The sequence below is a fragment of the Salmo salar genome, chromosome ssa14 (genome assembly GCF_905237065.1).
Source record: "Salmo salar chromosome ssa14, Ssal_v3.1, whole genome shotgun sequence".
Classification (NCBI taxonomy): Eukaryota; Metazoa; Chordata; class Actinopteri; order Salmoniformes; family Salmonidae; genus Salmo; species Salmo salar.
Genome location: NC_059455.1, coordinates 57,583,713 through 57,608,450, shown reverse-complemented (window position 1 = coordinate 57,608,450; position 24,738 = coordinate 57,583,713). Strand labels below are relative to the sequence as shown.

Here is a 24,738-nt window from a genome sequence, read left to right as displayed (position 1 = left end):
ATACAAACAGAGCAGGAGAGTACTACTAAGATGGGGATATGAAGGAGAAATGATAAGGACGGGGGGAGAAATTGGCCTTGGAAAAACTGCCGTGAACATCTGTATTTAACTCAATATTTATCTGAGTGATCATTATTATAGCTATCAACTTATCTCTGTGATGTTCTTTCCACTGTTATATGACAGAAATCTGTTAGGAGGGGATTAAAAAAAAGGGGAAATTATAAAGTCAGAAGGGAAACCACTAATTGTTCTTGTTTTCACAAAAATATATTTTATTTCACATTTATCATAATTATCAAATGGGTTCTTTATATAATCTTCTATATATACACATATAATACACTTGACTTACACATATACAAAATAAGGTAACAAAAAGCAATGTTAGTCATATAATGTTGTTCAAACCACCCTGTGAAGTTGGGCTTGGCAGCTGTGATTGATACCGTTTCTTGTTGTTCCAGTGAGTTCTGTATGCCTGATTGAGTGTGTAGGCCTATAATCTTACCATAGCAGTATAACCCTGACTGGCAAATTACATTTATAATACAACCAAATTGTAAATTACACTACATGACCAAAAGTATGTGGATACCTGCTCGTCAAACATCTCATTCCAAAATCATGGGCATTAATATGGAGTTGGTCCCCCCTTTGCTGCTATAACAACCTCTACTATTCTTGGAAGGCTTTCCACTAGATGTGTGAATATTGCTGCCCTGGATTTGCTTCCATTCAGCCACAAGAGCATTAGTGAGGTCGGGCACTGATGTTGCGTGATTAGGCCTGGCTCGCAGTCAGCGTTCCAATTAATCCCAAAGGTGTTTGATGGGGTTGAGGTCAGGGCACTATGCATTGGGGTAGGTAGCATTCTCCTGGCATCCGCCAAACCCAGATGGTGATGCGTGATTCATCACTCCAGAGAAAGCATTTCCACTGCTCCAATTGTGGAGAGCTTTACACCACTCTAGCCAACGCTTGGCATTGCACATGGTGGTCTTAGAATTGGGTGCGGCTGCTCAGCCATGGAAACCCATTTCATGAAGCTCCCGACGAACAGTTATTGTGCTGACATTGCTTCCAGAGGCAGTTTGGAACTCGGTAGTGAGTGTTGCAACAGAGGACAGATGATATTTACACGATAAAGCGGTTCTGTTCTGTGAGCTTGTGGGGCCTACCACTTCACAGCTGAGCTGTTGTTGCTCCTAGATGTTTCCACTTCACAATAACAGCATTTATGACTGGGGCAGCTCTAGCAGGGCAGAAATTTGACAAACAGACTTGTTGGGAAGGTGGCATCCTATGACGGTGCCACGTTGAAAGTCACTGAGCTCTTCAGTAAGGCCATTCTACTGCCAATGTTTGTCTATAAAGATTGCATGACTGTGTGCTCGATTTTATAAACCTCTCAGCAACTGGTGTGGCTGAAATAGCCAAATTCACATACTTTGTTTATATATAGTGTATTACCAACCAAATTACAGCTGTTTTTGAATAAAAACATTTTTACTTGGTTGACTTTGTGTCAATAGAGGTAGAGAACAGTGTTGCATAGTGAAACACTGCTCTGGCAAGTACTGTGATGAGCATAGTTCAGTCTGGGTTATTTTGTTTGTCAGTTTAAACGGTACGGGTGCATGATCTGACATACAGAGAAGGCCTGCCTTACACTGCTACACACAATTCCGTGTTTGTTTTTGGCAGTTTTAACATTGTTTGACCTCTAGCTCTCCCTCGCACACTTCCTCTCTCACTGAAACACTAATTCTAACACTCTTCCGCCTCAGAGAGAGCTCACTTACCAACAGTAAGCATAGCATTTGTTAAACATACAGTATTGTATACAGTAAATCTTTCAGCTGCAAACTTTTACAAATGATTTGTACACAATACCTTTCCATGTAGTTAGTGTCTACTATGTCATGGATCTGTATTGTGCTGTCAGTCAGTCTGTGCATCAGTCAGTCCGTCTGTTGTGCTATATGGTTAGTGCTGTGAAAGCACATGGTCGAGTCTGCACAGGAACATTAATAGTTAGCTAACACATCCCCTGCTTTTGTCGATGCTACATTGAGAAAGAATCACTTGGACATTTAGTGCCACTCAATTACAGTACAATAACACTACCACAGACAGAACACAATAGTCAAGGTTGGAATAGAATAGTTACATACTGAAGAGATGATCACTGTATTCTTTGGCTCAAAAGCTTAGAGAAGATGTTTCAGTAAATGCATTTTTTTTTCTAACATCAAATCCAAATAGTTGTTCATATAAGAAAGTCATTTAGCTTTTGTCTTCAGTGATTGTTCTTCGTCCATTTATGTTCCTCTTCCAAATTTTCTTACACACTTTTCCAAAATGAATGGTTTTTTTTGGAGGAGAAGAGCAAAACACTAACATTAAAGAGAACAAAATCTCTCCAGGAAATACTGACATCTTGAGAAAGCTCAGTGCCTTCCCACAAAACTCCAACCAAATTCTCACTCAGCACACTTAGTGCATGTGTCCATCCGTACTTACGAGATTAAAAATGTCCCTCTCCCAGTGACCAGCACTTGGGCTTTGAGAACTGTCTTTTGTGTCTGTGGTTCTCCACAGACCAACTTCATTGTATGTCCTCCAAGTCTATGAGATTTGTAGTCTCACTGTAACAACAGTAATAATAAGACTGGGACAATCAATGACAGGATGGAGAAGGACGCCTTTGACACCGACGAATTTGTCCGCACACTTTTCTGGACCTCTGGCAGGATTACCACTGGGTCATCTGTATGGTGAAAATATAGAATATATTAGTCCATGTTAACTCATCCTTAATCTTAACTTCAAGGGCCGGTTTCCCGGACACAGATTAATCCTAGTCCTGGATTAAAAAGCATCATCAATGAAGAATCTCCATTGAAATATACAATGCATTTGGAAAGACTTTTTCCACATTTTGTTACGTTACAGCCTTATTCAAAAATGTATTAAATAGTTTTTTCCCCCGCATCACGTCTTACAAACCGGCCCTAAACGTTCAGTCCTAGGATCAAGTACAACTGGCCCATAGAGAATACAACTGGCCCAATGGTTTGTTCACTAACATACCTGCAGGCAGCCTGTTGGAGGGGTTGTGTGCTCCACCCCCTGCTCCAGGTACAGCTGCAGCTCCTCCAGTTGCAACCCTGGCCTCTTGAGAACCTGGATGAGAAAAATAACAATCAATTCCTCTGCCATACTGCAGCTAAAATCATCATCAGACAAAGATTACATTCCAAATGGCACCCTATTCCTTATATAGTGCACTACTTTTGACCACCCAACCACTAGGGCAGTGAAACTTACCATCAGTAGCTACGACGTCTACCCTGAGCCTGAGGCACTCCTGTCCGTGGTGGTGCAGAGGTTTGGCTGGAGAGGGGAAGGAACAAAGACGAGCGTTAATTACAGAAAAACAAATGCACTTATCCTCCTGTGTCACCTTAATCTACCTCCACAGACAGACAGACAGACGCACGCACGCACACACACACGACCTGCAGCCATCTGTGAACAGGCGGAGGGTGTCCCGTCCTGTCGCTCATCTAATCATAACACACTCAGGGTCACAGCATCGCCTCTCTCTGGGTGATTGGGCCACCAGCTATCTACCATGTGAGCGCTAATGCACAACATAGCATGCCAACAACACAACATAGCATGCCAACATTCACTGCCTTCAAGGTGGCGACTTGTTTGTCTGGGTGCTTTACTAAGGGTCATACACATCTATATCAAATCGGCAGTGCTTTTCCCTCACATTTTACCTCACTCTCATTTTGACATGACTACTTTTGAGGTCTGAAAACATCAAACAAACGTTGACTTTCGGGTTAAGTTCTCTTACAAATTCTCTATAAATAATTTATTTACATGGATAAAAAAAAATAGCTAGACACTTACAGATATAGTAGTAGCTCTCTCCCTGGCGGAACTCCTTGCCCAGGGTGAAGGGGGTGAAACGCTGGAACTTCTCTGAGAACTTCTCAGCAGCGTGGGGGGCGAAGGGGTGGCCACACTCCCAACGCATCTGGTCGTAGGACTGAGGCTTGCAAGCGTCGTAGTCCTCCTGCTCCACCATGTAGAGCACGTAGCGCTCAGCATCCTGCGATGCCACCTCACCCAGCGGGTAGTGGGGGCACACGATGTCCAGGTAGTCATTCAGACGCACCTCCACCGCATAGTTGTCCCTTAGGAACCTGAGGACGAAGGAGGGGGTTAGTCGAGTCACAAGTGTCATCGGGATTAATAAGTACGGCGATGGCTTCAGAGCGGAAAAAAAATACAACAATCAAATTTTGAATTATGTATCGGCCGGTGGCGTGTGCCCCGTATTCAACAGGGGAAAATCATGGAGGAGATGGAGAGGCATGAGCAGCAGGCAGGGAGAAAACACAATAAGTGGGAAAGTGAGTTGGGTGGATGTGTATAAATATGGATGATTGTGGACAGCAGTGCTGTCTGTGCTGGGAGCTAGTCCTGAGTGCACATTGATCCAGGCTCCCCCTGGCACCCAGCGATGTTTACAGAGAAACATTAGCAGTCATTCAGGACAACGGGCCGGGAGATGAGTATCGATACTAATCTGCAGACAGAGCTAGACACCAGGCATGCACAGACAAGGGGTGCCTAATCACAAACACACACCACCGCCGCCCGAAAGAGTGAGCGGCGTGAATATGAGGAGGCCAGGTCTCTCCTGAGCATTTACCCCTTTCATTAATGACAGACACACACACACACACGTCTGGTCCCTGTTTGTTTCTGGCTCCTGCCACACTCCACCTCTCATTACAGATACACACATAGGGACCAGATACAGTCAGACTATCTGCATGCCTCTCCTCCCTCCAGTCCTCTCCAAGCTTTTTGCACCAGCAGTCCTTGGGCAGATTTACATTTGTAAAATATGTCTAGTGAGATCTACAGTATGTCTCTTCAACAATCAGATTTGCAACTTCTCTGTTTACACTAGCTTTGGGATGTGATTCCTGCTTCATGTGTGAGTGCAGCTTTTAGCATACCGTAAATGCCATAGTATGTAGACAAACAAAATAAGGATAGCAATTCAAACTATACAGGAGCTTCTCATCTAAACCATATTGCACATAGGTTTGCACACTTGATTAATGCAACGATACACAAATGTGTGGATATTTTTAAAGCCATATATTTTCTATGTGGCTAACAGAGCAAAAATGTTGTCTACTGGTATTAAGGTAATTATTTAGGGGACATGTGGTGTGAGAGAAGTTGTCTTACACACTGGTCCACTCAGATGGGGGTATGTGGTGTAGATGTCGCCCACACTACTTTCTCTTAAAGAGAGATTTCAATCTACAGTTGAAGTCGGAAGTTTACATACACCTTAGCCAAATACATTTAAACTCAGTTTCACAATTCCTGACATTTAATCCGAGTAAAAATTCCCTGACTTAGGTCAGTTAGGGTCACCACTTTATTTTAAGAATGTGAAATGTCAGAATAATAGTGGAGAGAATGATTTATTTCAGCTTTTATTGCTTTCATCACATTCCCAGTGGGTCAGAAGTTTACATACACTCAATTAGTGTTTGGTAGCATTGCCTTTAAATTGTTTCACTTGGGTCAAACATTTAGGGTAGCATTCCACAAGCTTCCCACAATAAGTTGGGTGAATTTTGGCCCATTCCTCCTGATAGTGCTGGTGTAACTGAGTCAGGTTTCTAGGCCTCCTTGCTAGCACACGCTTTTTCAGTTCTGCCAACAAATGTTCTATAGGGTTGAGGTCAGGGCTTTGTGATGGCCACTCCAATACCTTGACTTTTTTGTCCTTAACCTGTTGGGTCTAGGGGGCAGCATTTGCACGTCTGGATAAAAAAAATGTACCCGATTTAATCTGGTTACTAATCCTACCCAGTAACTAGAATATGCATATACTTATTATATATGGATAGAAAACACTCTAAAGTTTCCAAAACTGTTTGAATGGTGTCTGTGAGTATAACAGAACTCATTTGGCAGGCAAAACCCTGAGACATTTTCTGACAGGAAGTGGATACCTGATGTGTTGTATTGACTTTAAACCTATCCCATTGAAAAACACAGGGGTTTAGGAATATTTTGGCACTTCCTATTGCTTCCACTAGATGTCACCAGCCTTTACAAAGTGTTTTGAGTCTTCTGGAGGGAGATCTGACCGAACAAGAGCCATGGAACGTTGATGTCCCATTAGACACCTGGCGCGCTAGTTCATGTTGGGTACCCTCGTTCCAATACGTTATAAAAGAGTATGCATTCGTCCACCTTGAATATTATTCATGTTCTGGTTAAAAAAGGCCCTAATGATTTATGCTATACAACGTTTGACATGTTTGAACGAACGGAAATATATTTTTTCCCCTCGTTCATGACGAGAAGTCCGGCTGGCTTACATCATGTGCTAACGAGACGGAGATTTTTTGGACATAAATGATGAGCTTTTTTGAACAAAACTACATTCGTTATGGACCTGTGATACCTGGAAGTGACATCTGATGAAGAGAATCAAAGGTAATGGATTATTTACATAGTATTTTCGATTTTAGATCTCCCCAACATGACGTCTAGTCTGTATCGCAACGCGTATTTTTCCGGGCGCAGTGCTCAGATTATTGCAAAGTGTGATTTCCCAGTAAGGTTATTTTTAAATCTGGCAAGTTGATTGCGTTCAAAAGATGTAAATCTATAATTCTTTAAATGACAATATAATATTTTACCAATGTTTTCTAATTTTAATTATTTAATTTGTGACGCTGACTTGACTGCCGGTTATTGGAGGGAAACGATTTCCTCAACATCAATGCCATAGTAAAACGCTGTTTTTGGATATAAATATCAACTTGATAGAACTAAAAATGCATGCATTGTCTAACATAATGTCCTAGGAGTGTCATCTGATGGAGATTGTAAAAGGTTAGTGCATCATTTTAGCTGGTTTTATGGTTTTGGTGACCCTGTCTTTGACTTGACAAAACATTACACACAACTCTTGTAAATGTACTGTCCTAACATACTCTAAATTTATGCTTTCGCCGTAAAACCTTTTTGAAATCGTAAAACGTGGTTAGATTAAGGAGATGTTTATCTTTCAAATGGTGTAACATAGTTGTATTTTTGAAAAATTTGAATTTTGACATTTATTTGGATTCAAATTTGCCGCTCTTGAAATGCACCTGCTGTTGATGGAGTGCACCACGGGTGGCACGCTAGCGTCCCACCTAGCCCCAAGAGGTTAAGCCATTTTGCCACAACTTATGGAAGTATGCTTGGGGTCATTGTCCATTTGGAAGACCCATTTGCGACCAAGCTTTAACTTCCTGACTGAGGTCTTGAGATGTTGCTTCAATATGTCCACATAATTTTCCTTTCTCATGATGCCAACTATTTTGTGAAGTGCACCAGTCCCTCCTGCAGCAAAACACCCCCACAACATGATGCTGCCACCCCCGTGCTTCATGGTTGGGATGGTGTTCTTCAGCTTGCAAGCCTCCCCCTTTTTTTCCCAAACATAACAATGGTCATTATGGCCAAACAGTTCTATTTTTGTTTCATCAGACAAGAGGACATTTCTTCAAAAAGTACGATCTTCGTCCCCTTGTGCAGTTGCAAACCATAGTCTGGCTTTTTTTTAATGGCAGTTTTGGAGCAGTGGCTTCTTCCTTGCTGAGCGGATTTTCAGGTTATGTCGATATAGGACTCGTTTTACTGTGGATATAGATACTTTTGTACCCGTTTCCTCCAGCATCTTCACAAGGTGCTTTGCTGTTGTTCTGGGATTGATTTGCACTTTTCTCACCAAAGTACGATTATCTCTAAGAGACAGAACGAGTCTTCTTCCTGAGCGGTATGACGGCTGCGAGGTCCCATGGTGTTTATACTTGCGTATTATTGTTTGTACTGATGAACGTGGTACCTTCAGGCATTTGGACATTTCTCCAAGGAAGGATGAACCAGACTTGTGGAGGTTTACAATTTTTTTCTGAGGTCTTGGCTGATTTCTTTTGATTTCCCCATGATGTCAAGTTAAGAGGCACTGAGTTTGAAGGTAGGCCTTGAAATACATCCACAGGTACACCTCCAAATGACTCAAATTATGTCAATTAGCCTATCAGAAGCTTCTAAAGCCATGACATCATTTTTCTGGATTTTTCCAAGCTGTTTAAAGGCACAGTCAACTTAGTGTATGTACACTTCTGACCCACTGGAATTGTGATACAGTGAATTATAAGTGAAATAATCTGTGTGTAAACAATTGTTGGAAAAATTACTTGTTACGCACGAAGTAGATGTCCTAACCGACTTGCTAAAACTATAGTTTGTTAACAAGAAATTTGTGGAGTGGTTGAAAAACAAGTTAATGACTCCAACCTAAGTGTATGTAAACTTCCGACGTCAACTGTATATCAGTCCCTCTAAACTACACAAGCATCTCTCCTGGACCTGATTTGTGTCGTCAAAGTAGCGTAGTGTAAAGAGGCCCCTAGATCCACCCAGTAAAAAAAACACCTACACTCCCACCCTCCTCCCCTTTCTTTTTTGCTCTCCTTCTCTACCTTTCTTCCCCGTCATTCTTTCTCACAGAGATATGTGTTCATCTCCATCCATCCATCCATCCATCACACACACACACACACACACACACACACACACACACACACACACACACACACACACACACACACACACACACACACACACACACACACACACACACACACACACACACACACACACACACACACACACACCTGGAGGGAGCAGTAGCTAGCTCTAACCTCTAGCAATACAACCACCACCCCCTCACCCAGTGTTCAGTTACTTAAGCTGTGCTTATCCATTACCACCTCCTCCTGCCTGAATCGGTCTGCATCACCAGGGTGCCCAGAGTAACGGAGAAGTGGAGTAAACTCACCCGGCCTAAATGTTTTCACAACACGCGCCCCGAATGTGTGTCTTAGATAGAGTTTTATTGCTTTTGCAATGAATACATGTGCAACTCTGCATTTGGGGGACTCTCACAAAGCCAGCTAGTGTGTGGTGTGTTATATCCACCCCCTATTAAGGCGGCCGCATGCTTCCCAACCGAAACAGTTTGTGCATATTATATTGTGCCGTTTTTGTTCGCTTTGGAGTTCAGTTAGGGTTTTGTCGGCTATTTGGGCACACAACCATTTTTTCTCAAGGGCAAACTGAAGTTCGGAAGCTGAAATCGACACCTCTTCGTCCGTGATTGGTCAACTGTCGGGTTGATGCAAGTTTTTGCCTGTCGATTCAGGCCGAAACTCGTGTGGATTCAACATGGCGAACGACAACTTCGAGCATCAATTGACCGAGTAAGTAAAAGTACCTACCCCAGTACAATTCTACCTATGCATTATATAAAGACCAGCATGTAAATTCCAATTCATTTGAAAAAGTGGGGTCGGGTTTGCAACAGCAAAGAAAAGAAACAAGGGCCGCAGTGGAGATCCCGGTAGAAAGGCTACTCCAGAAATGTTGCTGCTGGCTTGTTCGGCACATGAAGCATGGGAAGACAGAAAGGAACATGCTGTCTTCACCAAAGGATGGGGTATGTTGTTGTATTTTCTATTGTAGTCGACGAAGAGTAGTCATGTTTGGCTAACAATAGCTAGCTTCTTGGTTGGCTATTGGCTAGCTAGCCAATGCATGGAAAGAAAGCCAACCAACTAAAGACTTCACAACATTTGATCAAATAATTTTGTCAGAGGAAGAAAATCATAAGCTTCCCACATTGGTAACACCAAAGTCAAAGTTTGGTAGCAAAGTCTGGTAAAGGTAGAAAAGAGCTGCAGAATCAGTCCTTGACACATCACTGGCAAAGGCATTGCAAATGATTGAAAACATATCTCAAGACCTGGAAAACGTCATGCACAGAGCCACCAGCTTGTCCCAGAGGTAAATGAAAAAAATAATTTCAGACTTTACTTTGATCCCTGTCCTCTGGTCTTTTTTCCCTCCTCTGCTCTCCAGACACTCCTTATTTCCTCATCCTCTCCACAGGGTCCTGGCACCTATAGCTGATTTCATGGATGAACTCTCGCCAAAACTCCAGGAGGAATTTGACCACCAGCTGCATAAGTTTGTGCATGACTTCAAGAAAATGACATGGACCAAACGACTGGGACCACAATGAAATGAACTTGTTCTGTTGTTGTTGTTCAGACATCTCAGGAGTCAGACACTAATTTTATTCTATCAACACTTTTTTGGTTTACATGTCTGTTCATAGCAGACACTGTTGCACTATTGTTCCGAAATATTTATATTCAGAAAGATGTGCACTCCTCTGACACTTATTTCACTCCATAGACACTTGTTTACGCCTCTGTTCTCAGCAGACAATTTTGTATTGTGGTTTAATTTCAGAAGCAAGAATAAAAGGTTTATTTGTTTGCTGAAAAAGCTGTGTTTGTATTTCTTCATGTCAATACAACAGAGTTACAGTTCATATAAGGAAATCAGTCAATTGAAATAAATTCATTAGGCCCTAATCTATGGATTTCACGACTGGAAATACAGATATTCATCGGTTGGCCACAGATACTGTATCTTTAAAAAAAAGGTAGGGGCGTGGATCAGAAAACCAGTCAGTATCTGGTGTGACTAACATTTGCCTCATGCAGCGCAACACATCTCCTCATAGAGTTGATCAGGCTGTTGATTGTGGCCTGTGGAATGTTGTCCCACTCCTCTTCAATGGCTGTGCAAAGTTGCTGGATATTGGCGGGAACAGTAACACGCTGTTTTACACATCAATCCAGAGCATCCCAAACATGGGTGACACGTCTGGTGAGTATGCAGGCCATGGGAGAAATGGGATATATCCAGCTTCCTGGAATTGTGTACAGATCCTTGCGACATGGGGACATGCATTATCATGCTGAAATATGAGGTGATGGCGGCGAATGACTGGCATGACAATGGGCCTCAGGATCTCATCACGGTATCTCTGTGCATTCAAATTGCCATCAATAAAACGCAATTGTGTTTGTTGTCCGTAGCTTATGCCTGCCCATACCATAACCCCACCGCCACCATGGGGCACTCTGTTCACAACGTTGACATCAGCAAACCGTTCGCCCACACGACACCATACACATGGTCTGCGGTTGTGAGGCCGGTTGGACGTACTGCCAAATTCTCTAAAACAACATTGAAGGCGACTTATGGTAGAGAAATTAACATGCAATACTCTGGCAACAGCTCTGGGACATTCCTCAAAACTTGAGACATCTGTGGTGTTGTGTGACAAAACTGCACATTTTAGAGTGGCCTTTTATTGTCCCCAGCACAAGGTGCACCTCTAATGGTCATGCTGTTTAATCAGCTCCTTGATATGACACACCCGTCAGGTGGATGGATTAAACAAATATGTGCACAAAATTGAGAAATAAGCTTTTTTTCGTGGTATCCAATTGGTAGTAGTTATAGTCTTGTCTCATCGCTGCAACTCGGGAGAGGCGAAGGTCGAGAGCCATGCGTCCTACAAAACACAACCCAACCAAGCCGCACTGCTTCTTGACACAATGCACATCCAACCCGGAAGCCAGCCGCACCAATGTGTCGGAGGAAACACCGTACACCTGGCGACCTGGTCTGCGCCCGGCCCGCCACAGGAGTCGCTAGTGCGCGATGAGACAAGGATATCCCTGCCAGCCAAACCCTCCCTAACCCGGACGACGCTGGGCCAATTGTGCGCCGCCCCATGGGCCTCCCGGTTGCGACAGAGCCTGGGCGTGAACCCAGAAGCTCTGGTGGCACAGCTAGCACTGTGATGTAGTGCCTGAGACCACTGCGCCACCCGGGAGGCCTAGAGAAATAAGCTTTTTGTGCTTATGGAATATTTTATTTCAGCTCATGTAACATGGGACCAACACTTTACATGTTGCGTTTATATTTTTCAGTTTAAATGACTGCACACTGAGACGTCCCAGAATTAGGTTTCATTTTATTAAAAAGATTAGAACTCTACTGGTTCACAGTGCACACAAAGAACTGAGTGTGTGCGCATCCATCAAGAATCCTCCTTCTTGCAGCCATGATGCTGAATGCAATTTCTGACTCTCCAACAACGAGAGTGGTGGTAGTTCCAGGTACACCCAGGTTTATTGAGATAAACTACTGTGAGAGGTAACAAGATAAATGTCATATATATATATATATATATATTAGTAAACAAAAACGTTTCCAGGAACCATATTCCAAAAGCCTTGATAAAAATGGCACTGTCATATAGAGGTGCATACATGTATGCAGTAACAAGGGAAATTAGAAACAGAAAAAATGAAATTGATTCCAACATTCTATTATCAACATACCTGGATAAGGGTGCATGAGGTTCTCATGTAGGGGGAAAGCCGCATCTCCCATGAAAACGTTGTAGTACCTGGCAGGACAGCTGGCGGTGGTAAATTGAGGGTCTTCTGCAGCAGTTTGGACCCAAAAGAACTCTTTAAACACTTCACCCTAGCTCTTTCGGCCATATGCCCCTACATCCACCATTGTGGACCTGCAGCGGCATCTTTTCTGTCTCCGTATCTCGCCTATTGATGAGCCTAGCAACACATATAAAGAGTAGATCCCGGGCAATTTGAAAAAATGTAATTCTCGCCAGTCAAGTGTCTCTCTATATACACAATTTTATTCTCCTGCCGGATGCTCCTGCCGGATGCTCCGTATTCCTCGTTTAGGTGCGTCGTCACTTCCTTGTTTGGCTGTAGATGGCTATTACCAGCTCATCCGCCTCTAATGTCCTGGGGTCATATTGCCGCTTTCCCCTTCATTTTTCAAGCGAATATCTTTTCAGGGAGCATGGCATCACACTCGTTCAGTTTGGCTAGTCGATGTCGAACAGAAGCATGCTGACGCCTTTACACCACACAGCTCTGTGAGAGATGGGTTTCTCCATAGTCCTGGGCTGGGTATTTGCACATCTGCCAATGAAAACTCCACATTGGAGCCATTTTGGCTCTTGGGTATTTGTTTTTTTGTTGAGAATTCCAGCTTCACCCCATGAAAGCAATGAACACAAGAAGTGACATTTGGGATGTGTTCCGGGGGGGTTGATGTGACAAGGTCCATATGTGTGAGTAACGATCAAAGTGCACAAGCAGAGAGAGGCCCTTGTCGCTCATTAGCTGGTGTTTGTTACCGGTGGACCCCCTGGTTAAAGGACAGACACTGTGGCTCCAAACTCCTAGTGCCCACTACCCTTCCCCCACCCCTCCAGCGCAACCCCCTCTGCCTCCCCGCTTCATTGCTTTCTCTCAATGCAGATGACCAGATGAACAGCACTGTGGCAAGAGCAGTGTTGGGCCGGTAAAAAGAGCAACTGTTTCTCTCTGTATACTAATTAAGCGAGTCAACATCCATCTAGCTGCATAATAGTAGCATATTAAGCAAACACAGGGCAAGTAATTATTATTCCACTGACTGTGCTAGGACAGCTTAGTGCTTATCTACAGTTTGCTTAGCTGCCACACACTGTTTACAAGTTCCACTGTAGAGTGGTCATTTTGCCTGCCACTCACAATTCCAGCTAAATCGATAATACTATTGAGCAAACATGTTTGTATGGTGTGTTTGACCTAGTATCCTCCTCAAACAGTAACCGCACGAGCAAGCACGCACACACTCTCTCTCCCCCTCCCCCTGATTTAAAAGTTGTTTGTGGTATGGTTCCAAAGTATTCATCAAAAGGGGGTTGAAGGGCGGTGCAATTAAAACACAAAAAGGGGTAATAAAGTCACCCTGGAGGGGGGGGGGGTAATTATTCTTCCCACTCCCCCCACTCTTCCCCCTCAAGGCTGGGAGTGAGGGAGCCATGTGAATGAGAGGGTCAGGGGCCTCTAGCTGCAAATGGCTTTTCCTCTGTGGTAAACTTTGTGTGTGTGAGTACTGTTGCTTCATCAATGCCAACGTTTCATACAGTGGTACTGTTCACACCCTCCTCTGATGGAATATCTTACTAACCCAAATGAACAGGGGGCTGAATACACACCCAAGAGGGGCCCCTTTATTAATTGTAAATAGTTTATCCCGGGGGCTTTTGCAGCACGACTGATTAAAGGCACTTCAAAGAATGCCTGATTGAAAAGTTTTTAACATTGTCAAACATTGTCAACCTTCACTCTGGCAGACTCTAAACAGCTTCTCGCTCTTGATTTCAGACTCCACTTGGAAATGGCGCCTGAATTGCTTCTCACTATGGTTACAGAGCTGATTTATGCCCTCTGTTGTTCCTTGGATGCTCTGTTTTAAATGGCAGCAACATTTACAGAAATAACTTCAGCGAGGGGTGACTGCATTCTCTGCTTATGGAGGATTTGTGGAACTATGACAGATATGCAACTACGATTGTGTGTGTGTGTGTGTGTGTGTGTGTGTGTGTGTGTGTGTGTATTGGGTTTGCTGAGGAATCTGTGTGATGATAAGGGGGGATAATGAATGACGACGATAGCAGACAGCCAGCCAGTGAACGTCAAGTGGTTGTGTGCGTGTGTGTTGTGTCTAGTGCAAAATAGACTCCAGACGGTTTGAACCTCTCCTCCTCTAGAGTTAATTATTGATTTATTAGAGCCTCTTCAGGGGCAGGAGCCTGATCTATCTACTTTAATCTCTCTGGCCAGCGTTTTGCTTTTTTCTTCACCTCTACCCCCTCCCTCCATCTCCCTCTCTCATCTCTGCACTCTATCGCCCTGTGGAATGTTGGACATCTTAGGGGAGGAGGGCTCACTCAGGATCAAAGGTCAGCCAATCGCAGAGTCAGCACCAGAGGGTCCTTGGACGCACACACGGTCAGCAAGTAATGTGCTGCTCCCGTGCATTTAAAAGCCCTGAGATGGATGTTGTGTGGAGAATCACCTGCTTTGAGGTTCAGTTGTCTATTTAAAAGCACAAGAGGTTACACCAGCTGACAAGCTCGCAACACCTGACCACTGTGAAACCTCTACAGCAATTACCATCAGTGCCATAGTCTAGAGCCATCACCCATCACTCAAACCTAGAGCAATTACACTAACCTCAGAATCTTTTTTCCCCATCGGGTTATAATGCCACACTAATACAGCCGTTACGGCTGAGTGGATCGGAATGCCGCGGGGTGCCTAATCGGCTCGCCCAAGCACGGATTATCGGGTGGAGCAGCGGCTGAGCGCGGGTCCATTCAGCGGCACCAGACTCTGCCTAATACAAGGGCTTAGAGCTGACACCGAGGCCCAGAGAGGGAGGATGGTAGTGGGGGGGAGCGGGGCAGGGTGGGGCCCTGGGTCCATTGTTCCCAAACAGAGAGGGGGTATTACTCTGGACTTTGGGACTTCAAAAGGGACTGAACACAGTGTGTGTGTGTGTGTGTGTGTGTGACTGTGTGTGTATGTCCATAGGACCATGGAGGGAAAATGGGAAAGTGAGAGGTGTTAAAAAAAAAGAGACATGAAAGACATGGGTGGCATTTCTTTCTGAATTTATCCTCTGGAAAAAGAAAAACAGTTAAGAGATGTTTTTTTTTTTTTTTTTTAAATTGAGGAGCGTGAGAGAGGAGAGCCACTCTGAAATATAAGTCTGGCTGTGCTGTGGGGCTAGTTCACATTTTTCTACACAGCTAAATTTCTTTCGTTTCATCTATCCATCTCTGTCAGGTCTCCCCACCATCTCCCTGTCCATCTTGCATCACTCAATAAGCCCAATAGATCCCCATTTAATTCCGACCTCTCCCCTAGCACTTGCCGAACCAATCAGAGCCGGCCTTGTTGGAATGCCAAATATGTGAGTTTGTGACCCACTGTTTGTAGAGGCTAACACAGTTAATAGAAACAAGAATGGTTAAACTCTATTAGCCCCTCCCGCTTAACATAATATTCAGAGGCAGGTTCATACTTGGGTTGTGTTGACTTCTGTCATCAATCTCTCTCCTTTCTATATCTGTTACTTTACCGTTGTTCATTCTGACAGCGCCCTTGGCCAAAGACTTCAACGCCTTCCCTCCCACAAAGTAACCCCAGAATCCACCAGCAACATAATTGCCTTATTTTCGACAACCACAGGGATATGAATATGTGTTCTCTTTCTAACAGTCTAACACGGTCCCAGAATCATTTGTACTTCTGTAAGAGCCTGACCAAAAAATGTCACCACTTAAATTACATGACTCAAGAGGCAAAGATTTTGCAGAATTGATTTCCATAGGATAAACTTAGTTTTTTCATCATTATTTCACCAATCCTCAGAGTATAATAGTCTGTGAGCATTCACCATTGTTTGCCTGCCCGTGGCTTTGAAACTGTACAAGTAGGTTTGGCTGAGATAATCTATTCAATGCAAAGAGGTAATCATTACACATCTTGACCTCCAGGGGGAACCAGTAACTGGAACTGTGTGTGTGTGAGACCCATACTCTAGACCAGTGTTACTCACTATTTTTTGTAAGAGGTCCACTTCGGGTTGAGACAATCATTCAGAGGGCCGCACAGATCTTTCATTTGTTGTGCTTTTTCTTCCAATATTATCAATTGAGCAAATTGAGCAAGAGAGCACATGCAATTGATTTGATGTACAGCACATCACAAATATATACATACACTCATCAAATTGGGTACATCACATGTATAAAGACCCATATTAAGGGTTACCTCAGTAGTTGGATGAGTGAAAATGTCCCCTCTGCTCCTTGACTGAATTCATTCTAAAATGTATAGTGTTGTTGCTATCCTTGTGAGGTAATCCAGGTGTGCATTGGTCAGTGTTTCTCTGTTTTTGTTTCACAATGTTCATTGTTGAAAATGTTGCTTCACATGAATAAGTGCTGATAAAAAAAAAAAAAATAAAAAAAAAAAATGGGTCACCTTTTGCACACACTGCTTCAGAGTGGATACTCCGTGTCTAACACTAGGCTCCAGAAATGGGCAACACCTGATCTTAGTTCACATTGCAATGAACTGATATCCTTTAATCTTGACTCAAACTCCCTTGGAGCTGGAGATTCACAGTGTTCAGGTGGCAGGTGATGTCAGTTTAAAAAGCCACCTTCACAGATTTTAGGGAGGAGGGAGAGAAATCTCTCCAAAACTGTCACGAGACAGCCATTGTGAAATATCAAGTCACCGTATTCTGTCTGGTATTCCTCCAGCAACTCGCGGAATTTCCGGTGATTCAGTGCCCTCGCAATAATTATTATATAACCTTTATTTTACTAGGAATGTCAGTTAAGAATAAATTCTTATTTACAATGACGGTCTAGGAACAGTGGGTTAACTGCCTTGTTCAGGGGCAGAACGACAGATATGTACCTTGTCAGTTCGGGGATTCGATCTATCAACCTTTCGGTTACTAGTTCACCTGCCGCTCATAATAATGTTCACCACGCACACGACTTGCTGCATCACATTCTGTAAGTCACAGTCTGAGTTTAGCCACAAGTGCTTCCTGACGAATGACACAATGAAATGTAACAAATTCGGGAATATACTCTCTCATCAGGCCTATGAGTCCCTTCTCCTTCCCTTGCATGTTTGGTGCGCCGTCAGTGCACACAGATGCCAGATTTGACCAGTCAATATTATTACCAGCAAAAAATTTAGCATGGGCTTTCAGAATACCCTCTCCCCGTGTTTTTTTCCGTGAAGGGGCAGTAAACATAAAAGTTCCTCTGAACGACTCGTTTTGAGGGAAGCGGACCCAAACACATAATTGGGCAATGTCACTTACATCAGTGCTTTCGTCAAGCGCAATACTAAAAACACGGCGCCATGGATATGTCAGTAATCAGTTGCTTACCGATGTCCTCGCCGATGTCTTCTATGCGTCTTTTTATGGTCGAGTATGAGAGTTGCAGTCCCTTAATTTGCTTTAAAATAGCTTCCTTGTCTGTGAGATCAGCATACATTATTTTGGCTGAGGCCAAAAAATTAAAAAAAAAGTTAAAAAAAATCTCAGCGTCTGAAGTTTCTCGCGACTTCTTGTTTCTCGCGAGTATCCAAGCACTCTCATATGTTGCATCTGTCGTTTTCTCTGCAACATTGATAGATCTGTCCATCATTATTTGTTGTCCTTTGAGTTGCTTTGTGGCGAATATGTTTTGTCAAAGTGGACATGTTGTGAATAGAAATGTTGCTCTAAAATTTGTTCGTTTAAAACAATTGACTGCCTTCTGGCAAAAAAGAAAAGTGAGCGAGTCCCATCATGCAGTACCAAAAAAATACTTGTCTGTCCATTTCTACTGGAACTTTGTGTTTTTCTTGAATCGACCGTATGCTTCTTTTAGCCACGTTAGCATATAAAATGGGTGAATTTTGGCCCATTCCTCCTGACAGAGCTGGTGTAACTGAGTCAGGTTTCTAGGCCTCCTTGCTCACACACACACACACTTTTTCCGTTCTGCCCACAAATTTTCTATAGGATTGAGGTCAGGGCTTTGTGATGGCCACTCCAATACCTTGACTTGGTTGTCCTTAAGCCATTTTGCCACAACTTTGGATGTATGCTTGGGGTCATTGTCTATTTGGAAGACCCATTTGCGACCAAGCTGTGACTTCCTGACTGATGTCTTGAGATGTTGCTTCAATATATCCACTTAATTTTCCTAACTCATGATGCAATCTATTTTGTGAAGTGCACTAGTCTCTCCTGCAGCAAAGCAACTCCATAAGATGATGCTGCCACCCCCGTGCTTCACGGTTGGGATGTTGTTCTTCGGCTTGCAAGCCTCCCCCTTTTTTTCTCTCCAAACATAACGATGGTCATTATGGCCAAACAGTTCTATTTTTGTTTCATCAGACAAGAGGACATTTCTCCAAAAACGACAATCTTTGTCACCATGTGCAGTTTTATGGCTTTTTTATGGCGGTTGGGGAGAAGTGGCTTCTTTCTTGCTGAGTGGCCTTTCAGGTTATGTCGATATAGGACTTGTTGTACTGTGGAAATAGATACTTTTGTACCCGTTTCCTCCACCATCTTCACAAGGTCCTTTGCTGTTCTGGGATTGATTTGCATTTTTCGCACCAAAGTACATTCATCTCTAGGAGACAAAACGTGTCTCCTTCCTGAGCGGTATGACGGCTGCGTGGTCCCATGGTGTTTATACTTGCGTACTATTGTTTGTACAGATGAACATGGTACCTTCAGGTATTTGGAAATTGCTCCCAAGGATGAACCAGACTTGTGGAGGTCAACCAAAGAGGCACTGAGTTTGAAGGCAGGCCTTGAAAATACATCCACGGGTACACCTCCAATTGACTCAAATGATGTCAATTAGCCTATCAGAAGCTTCTAAAGCCATGACATCATTTTCGGGAATTTTCCAAGCTATTTAACCTGTTAGGGCTAGGGGGCAGTATTTACACCGCCGGATAAAAAACGTACCCGATTTAATCTGGTTACCACTCCTATCCAGTAACTACAATATGCATATACTTATTACATATGGATAGAAAACACCCTAAAGTTTCTAAAACTGTTTGAATGGTGTCTGTGAGTATAACAGAACTCATTTGGCAGGCAAAAACCTGAGAAGGTTTCATGCAGGAAGTGGCCTGTCTTACCAGGTGTTGTTGTTCTTGCTTCTGTTTATTGAAGAGTCAGGATCTTAGCTGTAACGTGACATTTCCTACGGCTCCAATAGGCTCTCAGAGCCCGGGAAAAACCTGAACGATGACGAGGCAGCCTCAGGCAGAAACACATAATCGCCTTTGCCAAGTGGCCCATCAGAGGACAATGGAATTAGGCGCGTGCCCGATTCGACCCAGTGATATATTTTCCTTCGGCTGTTTATCTAATTGCAGATTCCCGGTCGGAATATTATCGCTTTTTTACGAGAAAAATGGCATAAAAATTGATTTTAAACAGCGGTTGACATGCTTCGAAGTACGGTAATGAAATATTTAGAAATCTTTTGTCACAAAATGCGCCGTGCGCACGACCGTTATTTACCATTGGGATAGTGTCTAGAACGCACAAACAAAACGTCGCTGTTGGAACATAACTATGGATTATTTTGGACCAAACCAACATTTGTTATTGAAGTAGAAGTCCTGGGAGTGCATTCTGACGAAGAACAGGAAAGGTAAGACCATTTTTCTTATAGTAAATCTGATATTGGTGAGTGCTAAACCTGCTGGGTGTCTAAATAGCTAGCCCTGTGATGCTGGGCTATGTACTTAGAATATTGCAAAATATCTATAATTCTTAAAATAATTGTTATGCTTTTTGTGAACGTTTATCGTGAGTAATTTAGTAAATTGTTAGTAAATTCGCCGGAAGTTTGCGGGGGGTATGCTAGTTCTGAACGTCACATGCTAATGTAAAAAGCTGTTTTTTGATATAAATATGAACTTGATTGAACAAAACATGCATGTATTGTATAACATAATGTCCTAGGTGTGTCATCTGATGAAGATCATCAAAGGTTAGTGCTGCATTTAGCTGTCTTCTGGGTTTTTGTGACATTATATGCTAGCTTGAAAAATGGGTGTCTGATTATTTCTGGCTGGGTACTCTGCTGACATAATCTAATGTTTTGCTTTCGTTGTAAAGCCTTTTTGAAATCGGACAGTGTGGTTAGATTAACGAGAGTCTTGTCTTTAAATAGCTGTAAAATAGTCATATGTTTGAGAAATTGAAGTAATAGGATTTTTAAGGTATTTCAAAATCGCGCCACAGGATTCAACTGGCTGTTACGTAGGTGGGACGAATTCGTCCCGCCTGCCCCATAGAGGTTAAAGGCACAGTCAACTTAGTGTGTAAACTTCTGACCCGCTAAAATTGTGATACAGTGAATTATAAGTGAAATAATCTGTCTGTAAACAATTGTTGGAAAAATTACTTGTGTCATGCACAAAGTAGATGTCCTAACCGACTTGCCAAAACTATAGTTCGTTAACAAGAAATGTGTGGAGTGGTTGAAAAACGAGTTGACTCCAACATAAGTGTATGTAAACTTCCAACTTCAACTGTGTGTGTGTGTGTGTGTGTGTGTGTGTGTGTGTGTGTGTGTGTGTGTGTGTGTGTGTGTATATATATATATATATATATACAGTGGGGGGAAAAAGTATTTGATCCCCTGCTGATTTTGGACTTTTGCCCACTTACAAAGAAATGATCAGTCTATAATTTTAATGGTAGGTTTATTTGAACAATGAGAGACAGAACAACAAAAAAATCCAGAAAAACGCATGTCAAAAATGTTATAAAATGATTTTAATGGAGATGTGTTCTTGGGGTCATAGGCAGCATTCCTCCTCCTCCAAACACGGCGAGTTGAGTTGATGCCAAAGAGCTCCATTTGTCTCATCTGACCACAACACTTTCACCCAGTTGTCCTCTGAATCATTCAGATGTTCATTGGCAAACTTCAGACGGGCACATATGTATTCTTGAGCAGGGGGACCTTGCGGGCGCTGCAGGATTTCAGTCCTTCACGGCGTAGTGTGTTACCAATTGTTTTCTTGGTGACTATGGTCCCAGCTGCCTTGAGATCATTGACAAGATCCTCCCGTGTAGTTCTGGGCTGATTCCTCACTGTTCTCATGATCATTGCAACCCCACGAGGTGAGATCTTGCATGGAGCCCCAGGCCGAGGGATATTGACAGTTCTTTTGTGTTTCTTCCATTTGCGAATAGTCGCACCAAATGTTGTCACCTTCTCACCAAGCTGCTTGGCGATGGTCTTGTAGCCCATTCCAGCCTTGTGTAGGTCAACAATCTTGTCCCTGACATCCTTGGGGAGCTCTTTGGTCTTGGCCATGGTGGGGAGTTTGGAATCTGATTGATTGATTGCTTCTGTGGACAGATGTCTTTTTTATAGTTAACAAGCTGCGGTTAGGAGCACTCCCTTTAACAGTGTGCTCCTAATCTCAGCTCGTTACCTGTATAAAAGACACCTGGGAGCCAGAAATCTTTCTGATTGAGAGGGGGTCAAATACTTATTTCCCTCATTAAAATGCAAATCAATTTATAACATTTTAGACATGTGTTTTTCTGGATTTTTTGGTTGTTATTCTGTCTCTCACTGTTCAAATAAACCTACCATTAAAATTATAGACTGATCCTTTCTTTATCAGTGGGCAAACGTACAAAATCAGCAAGGGATCACACATTGAATTGAAATTGTATCATTTACATTTTAGTCATTTAGCAGACGCTCCTATCCAGAGCGACTTACAGTAGTGAATGCTTACATTTCATACATTTTTTTTAAATGTATTTATTTTTTCCCCTGTACTGGTCTCCCATGGGAATCGAACCCACAACCCTGGCGTTGCAAACACCATGCTCTACCAACTGAGCCACACGGGACGGTCATCATCATCATCATCATTGTTATGTACTATGAATGGAAAATAAGAAAAATCACCGCAAGCCGCAAATGAAGGGCTTTGGCCTGCGGGCCGCGCAATGAGTACCACTGCTGTAGATGAACGACAATATGCATGCAATCGCTGTGGGATCAAGTTAACCTGTTAGGGCTAGGGGGCAGTATTGACACGGCCGGATAAAAAAAACGTACCGATTTAATCTGGTTACTACTCCTGCCCAGTAACTAGAATATGCATATTATTATTGGCTTTGGATAGAAAACACCCTAAAGTTTCTAAAACTGTTTGAATGGTGTCTGTGAGTATAACCTGTTAGGGCTAGGGGGCAGTATTGACACGGCTGGATAAAAAACATACCCGATTTAATCTGGTTACCACTCCTACCCAGTAACTAGAATATGCATATACTTATTACATATGGATAAAAAACACCCTAAATTTTCTAAAACTGTTTGAATGGTGTCTGTGAGTATAACAGAACTCAAATGGCAGGTCAAAACCTGAGAGATTCCTTTACAGGAAGTGGCCTGTCTGACCATTTCTTGAACTTCTTTTCCATCTCTATCATTTACTAAGGATCTCTGCTCTAACGTGACACTTCCCACGTCGTCCATAGGCGCTCAGAGCCCGGGAAAAAACAGAATGTCGTCATTCCAGCCCCAGGCTGAAACACATTATCGCCTTTCTCAAGTGGCCGATCAAGGGACTCTGGGCTTAGGCGCGTGACCCGACCGCCCCCGCCTTTGGGATTTTTTTCCTCTGTTTGCCGAAAAGGAGATTCCCTGTCGGAATATTATCGCTTTTCTACGAGAAAAATGGCGTAAAAATTGATTTTAAACAGCGGTTGACATGCTTCGAAGTACGGTAATGGAATATTTAGAATTTTATTGTCACGAATTGCGCCATGCGCGCGACACTTCTTTACTATTTCGGATAGTGTCTGGAACGCACGAACAAAACGCCGCTATTCAGATATAACGATCGATTATTTTGGACCAAACCAACATTTGTTATTGAAGTAGCAGTCCTGGGTGTGCATTCTGACGAAGACAACAAAAGGTAATCAAACTTTTATAATAGTAAATCTGATATTGGTGAGTGCTAAACTTGCCGGGTGTCTAAATAGCGAGCCCGTGATGCCTGGGCTATGTACTTAGAATATTGCAAAATGTGCTTTCACCAAAAAGCTATTTTAAAATCGGACATATCGAGTGCATAGAGGAGGTCTGTATCTATAATTCTTAAAATAATTGTTATGCTTTTTGTGAACGTTTATCGTGAGTCATTTAGTAAATTCACGGGCAGTGTTCGGTGGGAATGCTAGTCACATGCTAGTCACCTGCTAATGTAAAAAGCTGGTTTTTGATATAAATATGAACTTGATTGAACAAAACATGCATGTATTGTATAACATAATGTCCTAGGGTTGTCATCTGATGAAGATCATCAAAGGTTAGTGCTACATTTAGCTGTGGTTTGGGTTTATGTGACATTATATGCTAGCTTGAAAAATGGGTGTCTGATTATTTCTGGCTGGGTACTCTGCTGACATAATCTAATGTTTTGCTTTCGTTGTAAAGCCTTTTTGAAATCGGACAGTGTGGTTAGATTAACGAGAGTCTTATCTTTAAAATGGTGTAAAATAGTCATATGTTTGAAAAATTGACGTTTTTGCATTTGAGGAATTTGAATAACGCGCCACGGGATTACACTGGCTGTTGAGTAGGTGGGACGCTAGCCCATAGAGGTTAACAACCAGAGTCCAGCCATTTCAACAACAGGACAAACGCATCAAAACGACCTTTATTTACAGACCAACACACATAATGGCTCATGTTCAGAGACAATAATCGACCCCACACACACACACACATTCTCCTACACACTTCATTACAAATGCATGGATACGTGCAAAGACAAAGACTGTGTTGTTGGACAAGTCTGGACACACACACACACACACACAATTCCATGTTTATCATATTCCTACGTCTGTTTACCAGGAAAGTCTTTCATACACAGTATTTGGGGTTGAGAGGTTGTAAAACATTGAGGAGGAGGAAGGGGAAGTCTGGCGCGTAGATAAGGAAGAGGCAGAGACATGGGCAGAAAAACACCCATAAGGTTGATTGAGGTGAAAATGATCAGAAGGAAACTCTTGAGGAGAGAGACAGTGGAACACACACACAGACATTATCAAAACAACCAATCACTATTCATCCAATTACTCTCACTGGCAGGAAACGCGTTGTTAATTTGTGAAATGATCCTGAGAACATTTTATCAACCCCCTTAAGTAATAAGTACAGGGTTTGGTGATTGCGTGTGCCAGTGTGTGAGAACGGCATTGCTTATTGTGTCGGCA

General features: G+C 42.8%; 1 protein-coding gene across 1 annotated transcript in view; it reads right to left on the bottom strand.

Moving 5' to 3' along the window:
- Nucleotides 1-251: 251 nt before the first annotated feature.
- LOC106570105 (ephrin-A1) overlaps nucleotides 252-24,738 on the bottom strand; it is a 33,622-nt gene continuing 9,135 nt past the window's right edge. The window contains exons 2-5 of the mRNA XM_014142113.2: nucleotides 3,931-4,226; nucleotides 3,334-3,399; nucleotides 3,097-3,189; nucleotides 252-2,773 (exon numbers count right to left, since the gene is read on the bottom strand). Of these exons, the coding sequence (XP_013997588.1) occupies nucleotides 2,649-2,773; nucleotides 3,097-3,189; nucleotides 3,334-3,399; nucleotides 3,931-4,226 (580 nt within the window). The 3' untranslated portion in view covers nucleotides 252-2,648. The remainder of the gene's footprint in view (nucleotides 2,774-3,096; nucleotides 3,190-3,333; nucleotides 3,400-3,930; nucleotides 4,227-24,738) is intronic.